We start from the raw sequence: 15,940 nt of genomic DNA, 5'->3' as shown, positions 1-15,940 counted from the left end.
TGATTTATACCAAAAGCACAATATGAAAATATGAAATAAATTTCTGGCTGCAGCTTCGTTTTCTTTCCTGAAAGGACACTAGAGTGTTTGTAGTTTAAATATTATGTTACTTGCCTAGAAGATGAAGAAGGTAAGTGTGGCATACAAGTAATGTTTTGGATTGGGACAGATCAGAATGAGAAATAAAATAGGGCATTAATTACTTTATGAAAAGGATATTCTGTGTCTCTAAACTAATGAGCCAAAGCTACAAATACACAACAATGTATGTCAAGCAATCCTTTTACTCATTCCAAGTCGGATAGGGACGAACAATATTGATTTTGATCCATCCAAGGCACAAACGCTTCAGATAATATATATATAGGCCATGTAAAAGTGGATCTTCATGAACACTATTAGGTGTCTATTTCTATATATATAAAAAAACATTCATCGTTTTTTTCAATCGCTCCAACCCAAAAGAGTTTGAATAAATTTTGCTTAAGCGGAGATATACGTGTTGATTTGAGTTAAAAAGCTAGAGTATACATATTCAAGACTTACATGTAGTTATGACAAAGTCTTGAAATTTTTTTTGTAATACTGTTGGTTAATCTATACTATTTATTGCGATTTTAAGTACGAAAAAAGCCAGTTAATTAGCCCTTAAAAAAATTAAAATCAAACTATTTAGATGATTTTTTCATGATTTCGTAAACCAGAAAAATGGCCAGTATCACCTTTTTGTTGAAACTCAATTGCTAATTAAGCCAATTAGCTAGTTGTTATTGTTAGGTCAAATGGTCAGTATCACCTTTTTTTGGAAACTCTTCTCACTCCTGATATGCTCATGATATAAAACTCAACGTTTTCATCCTTTTTATAAACAATATAAATTATATTTTAAAATTTTACTTAAAAAATTAAGTTTAAATACTTACTCATATAGTGTTAGAATTTTAATAATTAAATAATAATGAATTTAAATTTTATTATTTCTATTTGTTCTTATAATTAAAATTAATTAATAATAAAAAATAATACAAATCTATATAAGTTTAAAATTCAAAATATTTTTAAATAGACACCACGTAAATTGGTTGTTTTAATGATAATAATCAAACTTTTTAAACTATATTCTTGCTTTATAAAGGACATCTCTTAAGCATGTTATCCTTTAACTATAAATAAATTCTCTACGCACGATCCATTTATAATTTTTTTATTTTCCTCTCAAAATAACCTTTAGGAGTTTGAAGAGACAATCTACATTGTATTTGCTCCATTGATGCTCAAGTTGGGTGGGTTTTGAATTTTTATTCATTTTGATCGGCTGGCTATGTATGCATGGCATGTTTTGCTATGTCAAATAGGTGTAATAATTTAATTCAAATTTGATGAAAATCGATTTAAATTAATCTAAATTAATAATATTTTTAAATAATTATTTTATTTGATAATTAAATAATAGGATATGAGTATTATCAAATTCAATCCAAACCTTATCTGAAATATATATATTTTTAATATATATATATATATTGCTATTTTTTTATATTGAATAATAAATACTACTTGGATAATTAATATTCACATCAATATGAATATATAATTTTTTTACTCTATTTATAAATATAATAGAAATCCTATCCGTAAATGTCAATAAATTTAGAGAGAGAGAAAATACACCACACACTCAATAAGTTTATTAAATACCAAAACAAATTACCAATTAGGTATATTAAGTTATTATTATTATTTTGGTTGCAAGAGAGGAGCCCAAGGCATAAGCACAAAACAAACTTATCTGACAATTCTTAAAAACATACAATATCTGTACCATTATTTACACCAAATTTGGGCATGAGAGTATCCCTCTTCGATATACAAGTGAGATTTCCTCTTTCAAATCCTTGTGAATGAACTTACTAATGAGATTAACAAGCATAGCAATCGGCCCCAGATCCACTTGATCCTTGGATAGAACGAGTTTAAGCACTTGATCCTTGGTGTTTAATTTTTGAAGAAAACTTGGTGTTTTTTTTTTTTATTAAGAAAATAGGGTGGTGAAGTCATCTGAAGATTTCTTTAAGGTACATTAATTTACATGCAGCATTTAGGAATAATTTGACAAGCTATGTGTCAGCATACCCTATGGCGTGGCTTGCTAGGTTAGATGAAAGCTCAGGTGTTTCTCCCTCGGACAAATGATGGGTCATAAGTTCCTGGAAATCTGCCGTCTAATCAAATTGCACCAACATCGGTCTAATCTTTGGACCAAAGAAAAGAAATAAACAGTAACTGTTGTGGATGAATGCAAAGCTGCAACTTACAGACAAGAAACTAAGCACGGATTCTTGAAAAGCTTTAATCAAAATGGTTGGACACCATTTTTGTTTGGCATATGTTCTTTGTCGAGAGGAAGTTGTAATATTGTTGGAGGATGGTAGCCAGCAAACAAGCATAGGCAAATCAGAATTATTCAAGTCGATGGCAGCAGTCCAAATCTGTCCTTACCCCATTAACTCATTACTAAATTTGCAGTACAATTTGTCCAATTGTATAGTAAATTTTGCAGTACATTTTTTTTTTTTAATTGTTAAGGCTAGGTTCAGTGTATCTTTACAATGGTCTAGATTCATTGAATTCTATAGTGCTTATTATTTTTCCAATTTTTGTTTAGTGATTGGCTTCTCTCCTATATATATATATATATATATATATATATATATATATATATATATATATATATATATATATATTTCAAATGTTGCTATCCATGTGCGTACACTACAAAATAACTTTCAATGACAATTAAATAATTTAAATGTACCATTAAAATATGAGATTACTATAATAACCCAATTGAATTTAACAATGACATTCGAACCCTTATGAATTTGCCCTACCCTTCTAAAAGCTATGTTGTTTGGAAGTAAAATAATAATTTTATTATGTAAAATATATAATGAAATATTGAGCTCCTTTAACTTTATATATAATATATAATGGATGTGGATTTAAAAGCATGCCAAACGTTAAAAAATAAATATGGAGGAAAAAACATTTATATATAATATTGAATTAGTGGAACTTATAAATGACGTGATGAATTATTCTAATAAATAAATATTTCAGTTGTTTTTTTTATATATTTTGTCTTGATTTTTTTTTTAAAGTGCCTGTATGAATCTTCTCCTTACCCCATTAACTCGACGTGCTTGCTTCTTTTTTTTTTTTTTTTTGCTTTACTAATTGTTTTTACTCATTTCTCATATAAACAAATAGAGACAAAATAAAACTTAGAATGCTTAACCTGTTCGAAGAGTGGCGTAGAGAATGGTTAAGTTAATAAATTAGATACAACCAAAAAAATCTTATAAACCGATTATGAAAGAAAAATAACATGCATTTAGTTTTGGATAGTTAAAATTAATTTTATTAAACACACCTAATAAAGTGAAAGTTCATATACAATGTTAATGAAAAAAAAAATTAGTTAATGTTTGAAGACGTTTTTTTTTTATTTCTAATTAAAATATTCAAAACATATAGCTAGCAAAATCCAATAAAAAATGAAGATATCATATTTTTTTTTATTTAATTGAAATAAATGACGTGTCAAATTAATAAAAAAAATGCCTCTAAGACTTGGAGAAAACTGAGATTAGATTGATGAGATTCATGATAACACAACTATTTGTTTTGAAGTGAAAGATTGAGTTGTGTTAATATTTTATTTTTATATCTATTTTAATTAATTATAAGATGTGATTTTTATAGGCTATATCTTAGAAAAAGTAAGAGACATGTAATATACTTTATTTTAATAATTAATTATCATTAAATATTACATTTTAGCTTTTTTTATTTTTTTTATTTATTGGAATTGATGATATGACATTATTTGGAGCTGATAATGTGTCAATTGTCTATAATTTACCATTATTATCTTTGACTTTTATATATAAGTAGTAGATACATGCATTGTTGTTGGACCTACGTTGAGATTTATCTCAAGAAAAAGTCTTTGTTATTAGGTTATAGGATTAAATTGCGGGTCAATAAGTTAATTATTTTTATTAAAAATATAATTGGGTCAAACTGGCTTGACTGAGTCGATATTATTATTTTGTTTAATTTAAAACTCATCCTACATTAAGCTACAAATCACAAATTTCAAGAATTAATATGGTTTAACATGAATATGTTGGTGAGACTTAGGAAAGGATTTTGTTGATGTTATCCATAATCCCAAGGAAAAACAATGACCGTGAAGGTGAAGTGAGTCTTGAAAGAGGAAGTGTAAGGCTTAGATTTGAATCTATGGGAAAAAGGGAGGTGATTTTTTTTTTAATGATGGCAAACCCTTGTAAGCTCCTTGATGGTACCAAAAATATACCCTTTAAGGTGTGAAAAAATACACATAGCCCTATTAATTTATTAGAAAGTGATTTTTTTTTAGAAAGTGATTTTTATGAAAAGTTGATTATTTTTTTTAATGTTTGGTAATGTTATAAGAAATAAGTTAAAAAATATTTTTAAATATTTAATTATAAAATATAATTCTTAGGTAAATTAAAACGTACAACACATAATTATTTGTTTTGAAGTGAAAGATTGAGTTGTTTAATATTTTATTTTTATATTTATTTTAATTAATTATAAAATGTAATTCTTATAGGTTATATCTTAGAAAATGAAGAGACATGTAATATACTTTATTTTTTTATTTTAATAATTAATTATCACTAAATATTACATTTTAGCTATTTGTTTTATATTTTATTCATTGAAATTGATGATATAACATTATTTAGAGCTGATGATGTGTCAATTGTCTATAATTCACCGTTTATATATATATATATAAAATTGCCTCTCTCTCTCTTTTATTTATAGTTTAATCCAGCTAAAATTCTAATTGTGGGTGGTTTTAGTTATTGTTTTTCATTATCTTTGAGCTATAATTTCTCACTTTCTATATCGACAAATTCCACATTCCACATTCCAAGTAAATTTTATTTAAACCCCTTATCTTTCGATTTAAAATTTTTTTCTGGATTAGTCCTCGAACCAAGTCTAACAACAATGTATATATATATATATATATATATATATATATATATATATATAAAAGATAGAAAAAAATAACCCCTCTCCTTTTTATGCCTAAGATCAGCAGCAAAAATGGCAAAAGATGTTGACCTTTAGGTCATATATTAATATTTATATATTTTAATGATAATAATTAAATAAAAATGGACTAATAATATATTTGGTTGAGTTTAAATTTAAACAGATTTATAAGAAGATCATCAATAAGCATAAATAATTAAATGAAGAAATAAATCAACACAAAGTAAGTGAAAACTTAATTCTTAAGCATTCATTTAGTGTTTATTATGTAAATCTTTATATCTTATTTGATAGCACAAATTAAAATGAATTTACATACTTCACATTATATGCATTATAGAATTGATATGCATTTAGTCAGTTTAAGATTCATCAGGCTTAAGACTGTTAAAATTAGATATTAAGTTGAACCGATCGACCGCTTATTTATCAGGGTCGAACACTTAGGAATCTGCTGGAATCGATCAACCGATTGAATTAACCATTCTGAACTGATCGATCATTTTAGCTGTTAGAGGAACAATGATGGCTATAAAACAACTTTTTTTTTTTCAAAAAACATATATATAGTTTGTCTAATTGAAAAATTAAGCACAAAATTTGAATAGATATCATATAAAAGCTATTTTAGGAGCAAAAAACTTTAAATCATCAATCATAAATCATACTCATATTTATGCATTAAAACCTTCATATTATTCCATAAGAGTATAAATTCACACACTTACTACACTTAAATACATTCATACATTCTAAGTGTTATTGAGTGAGTTATAAAGATATAAGCTTCACTTGTATTATCTACTCTTTGAGAAAGTGTTGTTATATTTCAAACAATTGTAATTCTTAAAGAGTTTATGTGAAAAATTATTGGTCATTGGTGAGGTACATTACCAAGGTGAAGATTCTTGAAGAGGGTGTTTCTTCAAGTGGTGAAAAGGAGTTTGGTGAGGATTCATCAAGGACATTGTAATTTTAGCTTGGATTAGTAAATAATACAATACTCAAGATCGGTTTGGTGCTTAAGGTGTGGATATAGATTTGCCAAACCACGTTAAAAATCGAGTTTGCAATTTCTATCCCCATACTCTTTACTTTAAACACCTTAATTATATTGGTGGTTAGTTATGTTAATTGTGTTTAATTGAGTTAATTGCAATAATTATTATTATTAGTAAAACATCTAATTCACCCCCTTAGTTGTTATTGTTGCCTTAATTCTAGAATAACAATTGGTATCAAAGTATAATTCTTATTTATATAAGTTTTTTTGGATTTTGAGTAGAATGACAACCATTAGTTTTAATGTTCAAAATGAAGGATCATCAACCTCTATGTCCTTTTTCTTTGACGGTAATGACGATGTCTATTGAAAACCTAGGATAATTATATATCTTCAATCTATTAATTATGAATTATGATTTATGACTATCTATTGAAAATGGACCTTACAAGCCTACTAAAATTGAAAATAATATAACATTTCCTAAAGCTATAAGTGATTATACCGATGATGATAAAAAGTTGTTATATATGGATGTTAAAGTTATGCATACTTTGTATTGTGCATTTAGTAGAAGTGAATTCAATAGGATTACATCATGCAATAATGCTAAAGATACATGACATGCATTAAAAATAACACATGAAGAAACGAATCAAGTAAAGGAATGAAAAAATGACATGTTAGTGCATCAATATGAGTTATTTAAAATGCTTCCAAATGAATCCATAACTAGTATATTTGCTAAAATGACAACTATCACTAATAATTTGGATGCTCTTGATAGAACTTATACTAATGTTGATATTGTGAGAAAAATCCTTAGGTCTTTGCCAAAGACTTGGGAAGTAAAGGTGATGGTAATTCGAGAAGCTAAGGACCTCACCAAACTTTTATTAGAATAACTCATTAAATCACTTATGACTCATGAAATCACCATAAAAAAGCAAGAACTAGAAAAAAAGCCAAAGAAGAATTTGGTATTCAAAACCATATACCATATTGATAGTGATTGTCGCACGTGTGCGGCGTCGCGACGATCGTCCTTCACACTCATTGTGTGTGTATCTATCTGGCCAATATGGGGAGACAAGGAATTCTTGTCTTTTTATCAGTGGAAAAAAAAAAAGAATGGGAGTCGCCACCTAGTATTCTGGTCACTAAAAACCCTAACTGGTCTCAGAGATCAGGTACGGAGACTGGTTGCGTAAAGGGAAGGTATTAGCACCTCAAATACGCCCTACCTAAGGTAAGCTGCATTGTTTTATTGTATGATATATGCTACGGTTGTATCATATTTCTAATTATTGGTTTGTCTACGGTTTAAGAAAAATCCTCCTTGATAAGGAGATCCTTATCTTATCGGGTAAAACCTAACCGTCCTAACGTCAATAAAAAAACTACCTTTTTCAATATCGGGAATACGTTTTACAGGAAAATTCGTAATCCCTGATATTAAAAGAAAACAAAATAATTTTTTTAGAATTTTTGAAATATTGGCCAAGTTCTCGTAACTTTAATAAACTGGTTATTAAAGCAAAAAATGCATGCTAAAATATTTTTTTTTGAAGTTCTTCTTTGTTGTATGAAAATACAATATGAGTTTTTTTTAGCTTTGAGAGACTTGGCCGTATGCATGAAAACAAAAACATATATTTTTTTTTAATGTTTTGATGAAAACCGGGTATTTTAATACCGGATTTGTATTTTTACGATATAAAAATACAAACTGATATTAACCCAAAATGGATAGAAAATTACACGAGAAATTCAAAAATGTTTTTAAAAATGTATATATTTTTTTAATTAAATTTTTTTGAACGAGCCGGACCCGGAACAAAATTGGGCAGGAACCGACCCAAATAAAACACAAACTACCTTATATTGGGCTGGACTCAGGCCAGCCGCGTGGACTGGGCTGATGATCCAACCCGTAGCCACCACCATTGGTTACTGTGCTCGCACGCAGAGTAACCCATCAAATATAATTAGCCGGTTACTGTGCATGAGCACAGTAACCGGTTAATTATTTTGCTTGCTTGCGGAAACGTGCACAGTGCACGTTCTGCATGCAAGCAGAGAAACGAAGAAACAAAGATGAGGGGAGGGTGTTACCTGGAACAGAAGACGTTGGGTAGATTAGCTGGCAGTGGAGAGGTGACGGTGGTGTTGCTGCAACGACAGACGGTGGTTGCTGCCAGTGGCTGCTTCTTCTTCTTCCTGCTGCCTTCTGCTTTCTCCGCCCCTCTCGTGTGTTTATTATGTTCTTCGTTGTTTAATCTCTGGCGGTGGCGGTTCTGTCGGTGGTGGCTGGGAGGAACGGTGGAGGCGCTGGTAGAGGTGCAACGGTGGCTCTTCTCCTCCCTCTTCTGTCTTGCTCTTTCACTCTCCTTTCCGTCTCTTTCTGTTCTTCTCTTTTTTTTTTGAAAGCTTCCCCCCTCTGTTTTGTTCTTTTAGCTTCAGTTTTTTCTGTTCCTTCACTCTGCTCGGTCTCCCCTCTCAAGTCGTCCTCTCTCGTTCCTTTTCTCTGTTTCTTTTAACTCTCAAAACCTCCTTGTTGTTTGGTTCTCTCTTCCCCCTGTTTTTTATTCTTCCCTCCTTCTCTATCTTTCGCTCCTTTTCTTCTGTTTTTCCCGAGCTTTCCCCCCTTAAATCTGTCGTTTGCTTCTCTCCTTCTCCAAAATTTTGCCCCCCCTTTCATTGCTAGTTCCTCCTCTGGTATTTATAAGCAGAGGAGGAGAGGATCACCTTACCCCTGCCATGGCGCAGGGTAAGGTGGGTGATGGGAGCTACTGGCAGGGCATGGTTTCCTGTTTTCTTCATCATGGTGGCATGAGGTTATAGGTATGGGTTTTGTGCAAGTGGGAGGGGAAAGAGAGAGGGAAAGAAAAGCGGGAATTTTTTTTCAAAAATCTTCTTCACCCCTGTCACTGCATTCGCAGGGGAGAAGAATATGCACAATGCCGTTTAACGGCACCATGTCTTTTTTTTTTTGGAAGAAAAGGAAATGGATTTGGGAGTGACCCAACATGGGTTATGACAGTGATGATAATGATGATAAAATGAAGGGGAACATTTCACTTATCACAGGAAAATTCCAAAATTTTCTAGGAAAAAAGCAAGGAACAAAAAAATCTCAAACTTTCATTTGTTTTCCCATTCTAACAGGGTAATATTAGTCTTTGTGCACATCATATTTGAACCCTAGTTGACTAGGAAGTCACCAACTTGTGTAGACTGATCATCCTATAGTACAGAGCCTCATGCTGATTGCATTTTGATTTTCTAACAAGCTTTACCTTATGATATTGTTGTTATGGTCTATTTGATAAACTTTTATATAAGAACCTAAGCTATATTTTTATATAAATTCCTCATTGTTGTATTACCTATTGTGTATTTATTGAACGTTATCTACTCACTGAGTTATTGAACTCAGCTTCTTATTATTTATTTTTTTCATTCTTATAGCTTGTTAGCAGGTTAATTTTGTTGGATCTTTAGAACCTGTTTTTTGTTGTTGTAATTAATACTTTTTCTTTACCTCTAGTTAGTTTTCCACAACTACAAATTTGTATTAACTCTTGTATTAAGATAATCAAATTATATTATGAAGTTAGTTTTATTATTACTGTTACGTTGAACTCTGATTGAGTTATTTAAATAATAAATTCGTATGCGAGTTTGGATTCGCATGGATATGAAACCTTGAAGGGGAACCTTATTTATGTGTTAGCTATGGATCCGGGAATCGGGTCGTGATATTAAATAAAACCTCATCTTGACAGCCCAAATGTGATAGTCTTCATCATTAAACACTGGAATTACAGATGAAGCACTGCTGGAAATAGACATGTCTGCACAACAGCTGCCTGAAAAATAAATCACTCAACCTCACTAGTGTTTGCACTCAACATCACTGTGTTTAGCACTCAAACACTCAAAAAACTTGTCTCACCACCCGTAAGAATCCAGCTCTGATACCACTGTTAAATCTGCAGAAAATAAAAGACTAAAACTTGCAGGGAGAAATACATAATTTGAGACTTAAGAGTTGAAGAAAGGCAGAGTACTAAATGAGAATGCCTATTTATAGGCTTACAACCAAACTAAAATTACTAAAAAATCTCAACTACTATCAGATTTTATTGGCACTACATCTACCAACTGAAAACAGAAAATTAAGGAGCAAGAATCTGATTTGAAACAATAACAAAGACTAAGTCTAACTGAGACTGTTTCAAACTTCAGAGGCAAACTCTCATGAGTTCTAACAATCCTGAAAGGTAAGTTTGAAAAACATTATGACATAGTTTGTAGCCTATCTTTATGTCTATAGAGTTTTGGTTGTTATTGTTAAAGGGCTTATAGAAATTCCGTTCTTTTTCTTTCCCTTCATCTGTATACAAGATATTTGCTGAAGGTCATGTCGCAAACTCCTCGAGCACTGAAGCAGCAAGAAACCTTTTCACAGGGTGTGGCAGCACCATAAGTTCTGCACGATACATTAAAGATATATCAATTAATCTTATTTGCTTGCTTAATCAACTGCTGTACTCTTACTTCTAGTTCATATAATTGGGAGTTCAATGGGTAGGTGAGAAGAGTTGAGTCTCTAAAAACTTGTCTTTGAGGTGGTCCATATGTTTTTCCACCCTTAGTTCTTTGCTATAATACCTTCTTGCTCGATTTTGATACAATTTTGACCTTTCATTTCAGCTTTCTTCTATTAATCTCTTACGTTTAAAGACTAAACTTATGGCATACCTGCCCCCGCAGCACTGATGCCACCATATTGGCTATGTAAGGCCAACCAAGACTTGTTTATGGAATCAGAGTGGTAGTTCATCAGCTAACCTTCCTTCTTATTCTTAGATGGCATGACTACTATCCCTAAGCCCACTCTGATTACATGGGATGCATTTCCATTTTGAATTGCTTATGTTTTACCATTATTATCATGAATAACTGCAGAAACACTGGCATCGAGTGCGAGACCTAACTTTCGAGTTATATCCATTCCATATCTCATGCATAGAGAGGATCTTGGGGATGCCACTAATCCCACCATAAATAAAAATCCCTCCTGTTGCCATTAGTGTGCACAGTGATATATATACCAAAGCATGCTTCCTAACAGCCATGTGGAATTTGAAAGCCCCAAATACGGTGAGACAAGATAGAACTACAAATTTTAGAGCATTCATAGTTTTTTTTTTTAATATATCCAAATGCTCTTCTATTTTATATATAGATAAATATACTGCTAGACAAATAATTACCAATAGCCCCAAATAGAAGCTATGTGATTTAATAACTCTAATTATCATGTTAAATGCTAAGATTTATTATCCAAGATTTAAGAGGGGAAAAAAAGGGAGTTTTTCTTTGTGATATATGAAATGACTTTAATTTTTTTAGTTTTCAGTATTTTCTTGCTTTTAATATTAGTAATTTTCTATTTTATCTTGTCTCCTTGGTAATATTTGCTATAACTCACAAATGCATGAAAGAATCTTAGAATATAGTGAGTAAAAGAGAAACATAGTTATTAAACCTGGATCGGGTCGCCCAGTGGCTAAACCGATCCAAGTAAGGTGAAAGACTGACAAGAAAAAAAACGGTCAAGCCCGGTCAACGCGCCGAGTCGACCCATGACTCGGGCAACCCAGCAAAACCTGGTAGAGACCTTCTTTTTTAAAAATGTATTTTTTCTCCTAACCAAATACCTTTTTTCATATTTTTTTAGTTGGTTATTAATCTTTTTCAAAGTTTACTATATAAATACTAGAAGAATGTTTTATTTTTTTAATGTGGGATTTGAAACCCTTTAATATATATACTATATGTTCACAAGAAAAAATTATTTTTTCAATGTGGGATTTGAAGCTTTAGCATATATACTTTATGATCACAAGAAAAAAGTTATGTTTTTTTTAATGTAGGATAAAAAAAAATTTTGGTTTAAATACTTCAACTTAAAAGGATAACATAGTATCTTTTCAATATGGGATAAAAATCTTTTGAAATAATCTTTTAAATTTTATTATTTATAAAATATATAGCCTATATTCACATGGATTTTTTTCTTAATTTTTTCATATGAAATATTAAAACTTTAAATATTTTTATTTTTATTTTTCTGGGTTGATTTGGGTTGACTAGGGTCAATCCATGTAACCCGAGATTCGATTTCTTGGTCAGATCAACTCTTGAGTCGGGTTTGATAACTAAAAAGAAAATAAATAAAATATTATGCAATGCAATGCAAGACTCTAGAAGAGAAGTAAAGCAGGGTCAAAATGAATCTTAGAATATAGTGAATAAAATATTAACCCAAATAAAGTTTACAATAAATTGAATGATGAATGATCAGGTTCATGTTGAACAATAAATTGAAGGGCGTGGAGGCACAGAAACATCAACAACACCCTCAAGCATTTGAGTAACCTTCTTCATGGATGGCCTGAGTGAAGCATCCTCTTGAACGCACCAAATTGCCACCATTACTAACCTCTCTAGCTTCTTCATGTCATTTCTTGCATCCTCGTCATTTTCAACCAACTTGTCCAATTTCTTCTTGCAGTAGCAAGCGTAAACCCAATCCATAAGTGCCTCCTCTTGATCTCCCATTCCAAATGCAACACTTGACTTGCAACAAATCATCTCTAGTAACAGAACACCAAAACTGTAGACATCAACCTTAACTGTGATTGATGCTCTACTAAACCATTCAGGCGCAAAGTACCCGACCGTGCCTCTTATGTTCGTGCGAGCCACTCGAGTTTGCTCTGCCACCAAGAGCTTTGCTAGTCCAAAATCAGAAATCCGAGGTGTATAGAACTCGTCTAGGAGTATATTCTGAGGCTTTATATCACAATGGATGATCTGAGTGCTACACTCTTCATGTAAGTACATTAGGCCTCTTGCAATGCCAAAGGCAATCTGTACTCTTTGGTTCCAATCAGGCCTGGTGATTCCAAATAGTAAGCTTGCCAAGGAACCGTTGGTCATGTACTCGTATACTAGGAGCCGGTGCTCCCCCTCATCGCAGTAACCAAGCAGACGGACTAGATTCTTGTGGTGAGTCTGACCAATCACACTCACTTCTGTCTTAAATTCCTTCTCGCCTTCTTGTTCAAACTTCTCTAACTTCTTGATTGCAACAAACCTCTTGGGATGGGATGCTAATACACCTTTGTACACCGTTCCAAAAGCACCTTTGCCCAATATCTGTTTGAAGCCACCAGTTGCTTGTTCAAGCTCTTTGTATGCATAACTTCTAATATTCGTCGAAGCAACACTTGAAACCGATGAAATGTTCAATAACTTGTTGTGATACGAGAAGTATATGGCAATGCAAATAGCTAATGTCATAACGATATTAATGAACACAGAGCTTCCTAGGAGAATTGACACAATGAGGACCGTTGTCGACTGGTCCTTGTTATTTTGGCGTTGTGATACGAGATAGAGCTCTGTAACATTAACTTTAGGAACCTTCACAAGAGCTGTTCTATTCACATTAGGCTCGCGTCTTCCATTTGACAGAGGATACTTCTTCTTCCAACAACTATTACCATTATGAATAGCAACCGTACAAAAACAGTCATCAAGGCATAGTTGTTTACACGTCTGCAAGTCCACCCCACTTCCAATCTGAAGATCATAATCATCTAGTGGCCAATCTGTATTGTTGTACTCAACAAATTCTACTAGCCCAAGGTTTGATTCCCATCCATTGGGCCGGCAGCTTGGCAGTTCAAAATTCGGCCTGCAACCTTGATTTTTAGCAAATTCATTTAAGTAAGAATAATTTTCTGGGCACAAGCAAGCAGGTTCTCCATTTGTTTCAACACAGATGCTATTGTAGCCACAAGCTCCGCTTCCTACTTCCGTCAGGATTACAGAGCAAATATCTTCAGGAAATCTTTTCACCACACTCCACTTCAAGCCACAATTTTTGCTCTTTGGGCAATGATATTGCCTAAATACTCCATCATAATCAATCCTTGCCATGTGGTAGAAATCTTGACTTGACCCAGTATCATTTTTGGTAAGGTTGTAGACCCATCGGGTGCCATCTGTGACATACATATATCCATTCTCATTAAATACTAACTTAGAATTGCCAGTCATTGTCCCGGTGGCCCAATAAGCACCACGAACAGCTCCAGTTGGCATAGTTACAGTATAAAGGACCAGGTTTCCATCCGGCTGCAAGTGTAGCTGGAAGCGCCCATCAACGTAACTTTCTCGAGAATATCGAGCAGTGAGATTGCTTCCCATGTTAAGCGTTTGACCAGGCAAGATTGTATCAGTTGTTTCATTGAAGGTCTCCCAAATGGGATTATTGTCTCCATCCAGGAGCATAAAGTTGCCACTATCATTCATAGAAGCGCACATAGATTTTGCGCCACCTGTTGAAGGCCGCTCCCATAAACTATTTCCTTGAGGATCATGGAGTACAAGCTTCCCTTCATCAGTCAGTTTTAAAGTAGACCCTTGTGGTGCTGGTTCTGTATGAGCAAACCACACAATGGTTGTTTCAGGTATCTTATTGAACCAGATGGCAAGAAAGAAGTGGTTCTCATTATCGTTGGGCAGTTTCTGAAATCCAATGGCAAATTCTTCATTAGGAGAAAGCCATGAAGGGTTTGCCTCAAGTGAAGATAATGATGAGCCTTTAGGTTGAGAACAGTCAAAGGAAAAAACTTTTGGAATGAAAAGCAGAAGAGAAACAAAGAGAGCTTGAAGAATACGGAGATTTGAGGAAGCCATGCATTCCTTGGTTTCTCGAGAGAGAATTGATTTGGTGTTGTGTAGCTGCTTTGCAGTTTCTGAAATGAAGAGGTGGAACTTCAAGAATTTTGAATTGATCAAATGCTTGAATAGAAAAGTCTTGCAAGACATTTCTAAATTTTCAATAGAAAATGTAACATACAAGTTTTTGTTTCAGTCAAAATGAAATGAATCATCACATAAAATAGAAGGTTCTTCCTTGACATGATCATTAGTAATATCTCATCATTGCTTACATCATCGCCATTTTAATAATTGCAGAGTAAAGACTACCGATATTATGAGCTACTGTCAGCAGGAAAAACATGTAAACCCCTTTAATCCAAGTCAAATAACTATTTTTCGTGGTTATAATAAATACTGAGTCTCTGTCAACTAAACAATTTGTAATTGCGGTCAAACTATTTGTTAAAAAGAAGTAATATTATTCAAGAGCTCACAATTGAATTTTCAACATATTTTCATTGATCCTTAGATGTTGTTTTATATTAACCTTACAAATCTATCTCAGAAAAAATACAGCTATCAAAAGTTATCTAAGGACATAATATATTTTCTTAAATGTATCAACTTACAAGGCATGATTGTAAACTTGGTTGTTGCTGCAAATCACTTCCAGTTTTTTGTGAATTTGAAATTGATTATTGCTTTATGTCACCTTCCTTAATATGCCCTTGCAAAATTGAACTTCCGTCGGCAAGATTAATTTTGGCTTGTAAAGACTCTGTACGTTCCCGGGACAATGGCTTGGTTAGTAAAGTAGCCAGTTGATCTTGAGTGTGTACATGGCTCATTTTAAGAGTTCCTTTCTGAACTTGATCATGAACAAAGTGAAGATCAATTTGTATAAGCTTCATTCTTGAGTAGTGAACCAGATTAAAGCTTAGATGGGTCGCGCTAAGATTTATCACATAGAAGAGAAGGAGGCACTTTTAATGGAAATCCAAGTTCGTGAAGAAGTGCAAGTAGCCACATTGTTTCTGATGTGCCATTTGCAATGGCGCGATATTCTGC

The 15,940-nt window shown here is 32.4% G+C and overlaps 1 protein-coding gene across 1 annotated transcript; it reads right to left on the bottom strand.

Moving 5' to 3' along the window:
* Window positions 1-12,427: 12,427 nt before the first annotated feature.
* LOC18094977 (G-type lectin S-receptor-like serine/threonine-protein kinase LECRK3) lies at window positions 12,428-15,052 on the bottom strand. Its single transcript, XM_024592946.2, has one exon. It carries the CDS (start codon window positions 15,035-15,037, stop codon window positions 12,503-12,505), a length of 2,535 nt encoding a protein of 844 aa, XP_024448714.2. The 5' UTR covers window positions 15,038-15,052; the 3' UTR covers window positions 12,428-12,502.
* Between the last annotated feature and the right edge of the window lie 888 nt (window positions 15,053-15,940).

This window comes from Populus trichocarpa, chromosome 1 (genome assembly GCF_000002775.5).
Source record: "Populus trichocarpa isolate Nisqually-1 chromosome 1, P.trichocarpa_v4.1, whole genome shotgun sequence".
Taxonomy (NCBI): Eukaryota; Viridiplantae; Streptophyta; class Magnoliopsida; order Malpighiales; family Salicaceae; genus Populus; species Populus trichocarpa.
Note: the sequence above shows the minus strand (reverse complement) of the source record. Positions and strands in the feature narration are given on the sequence as shown.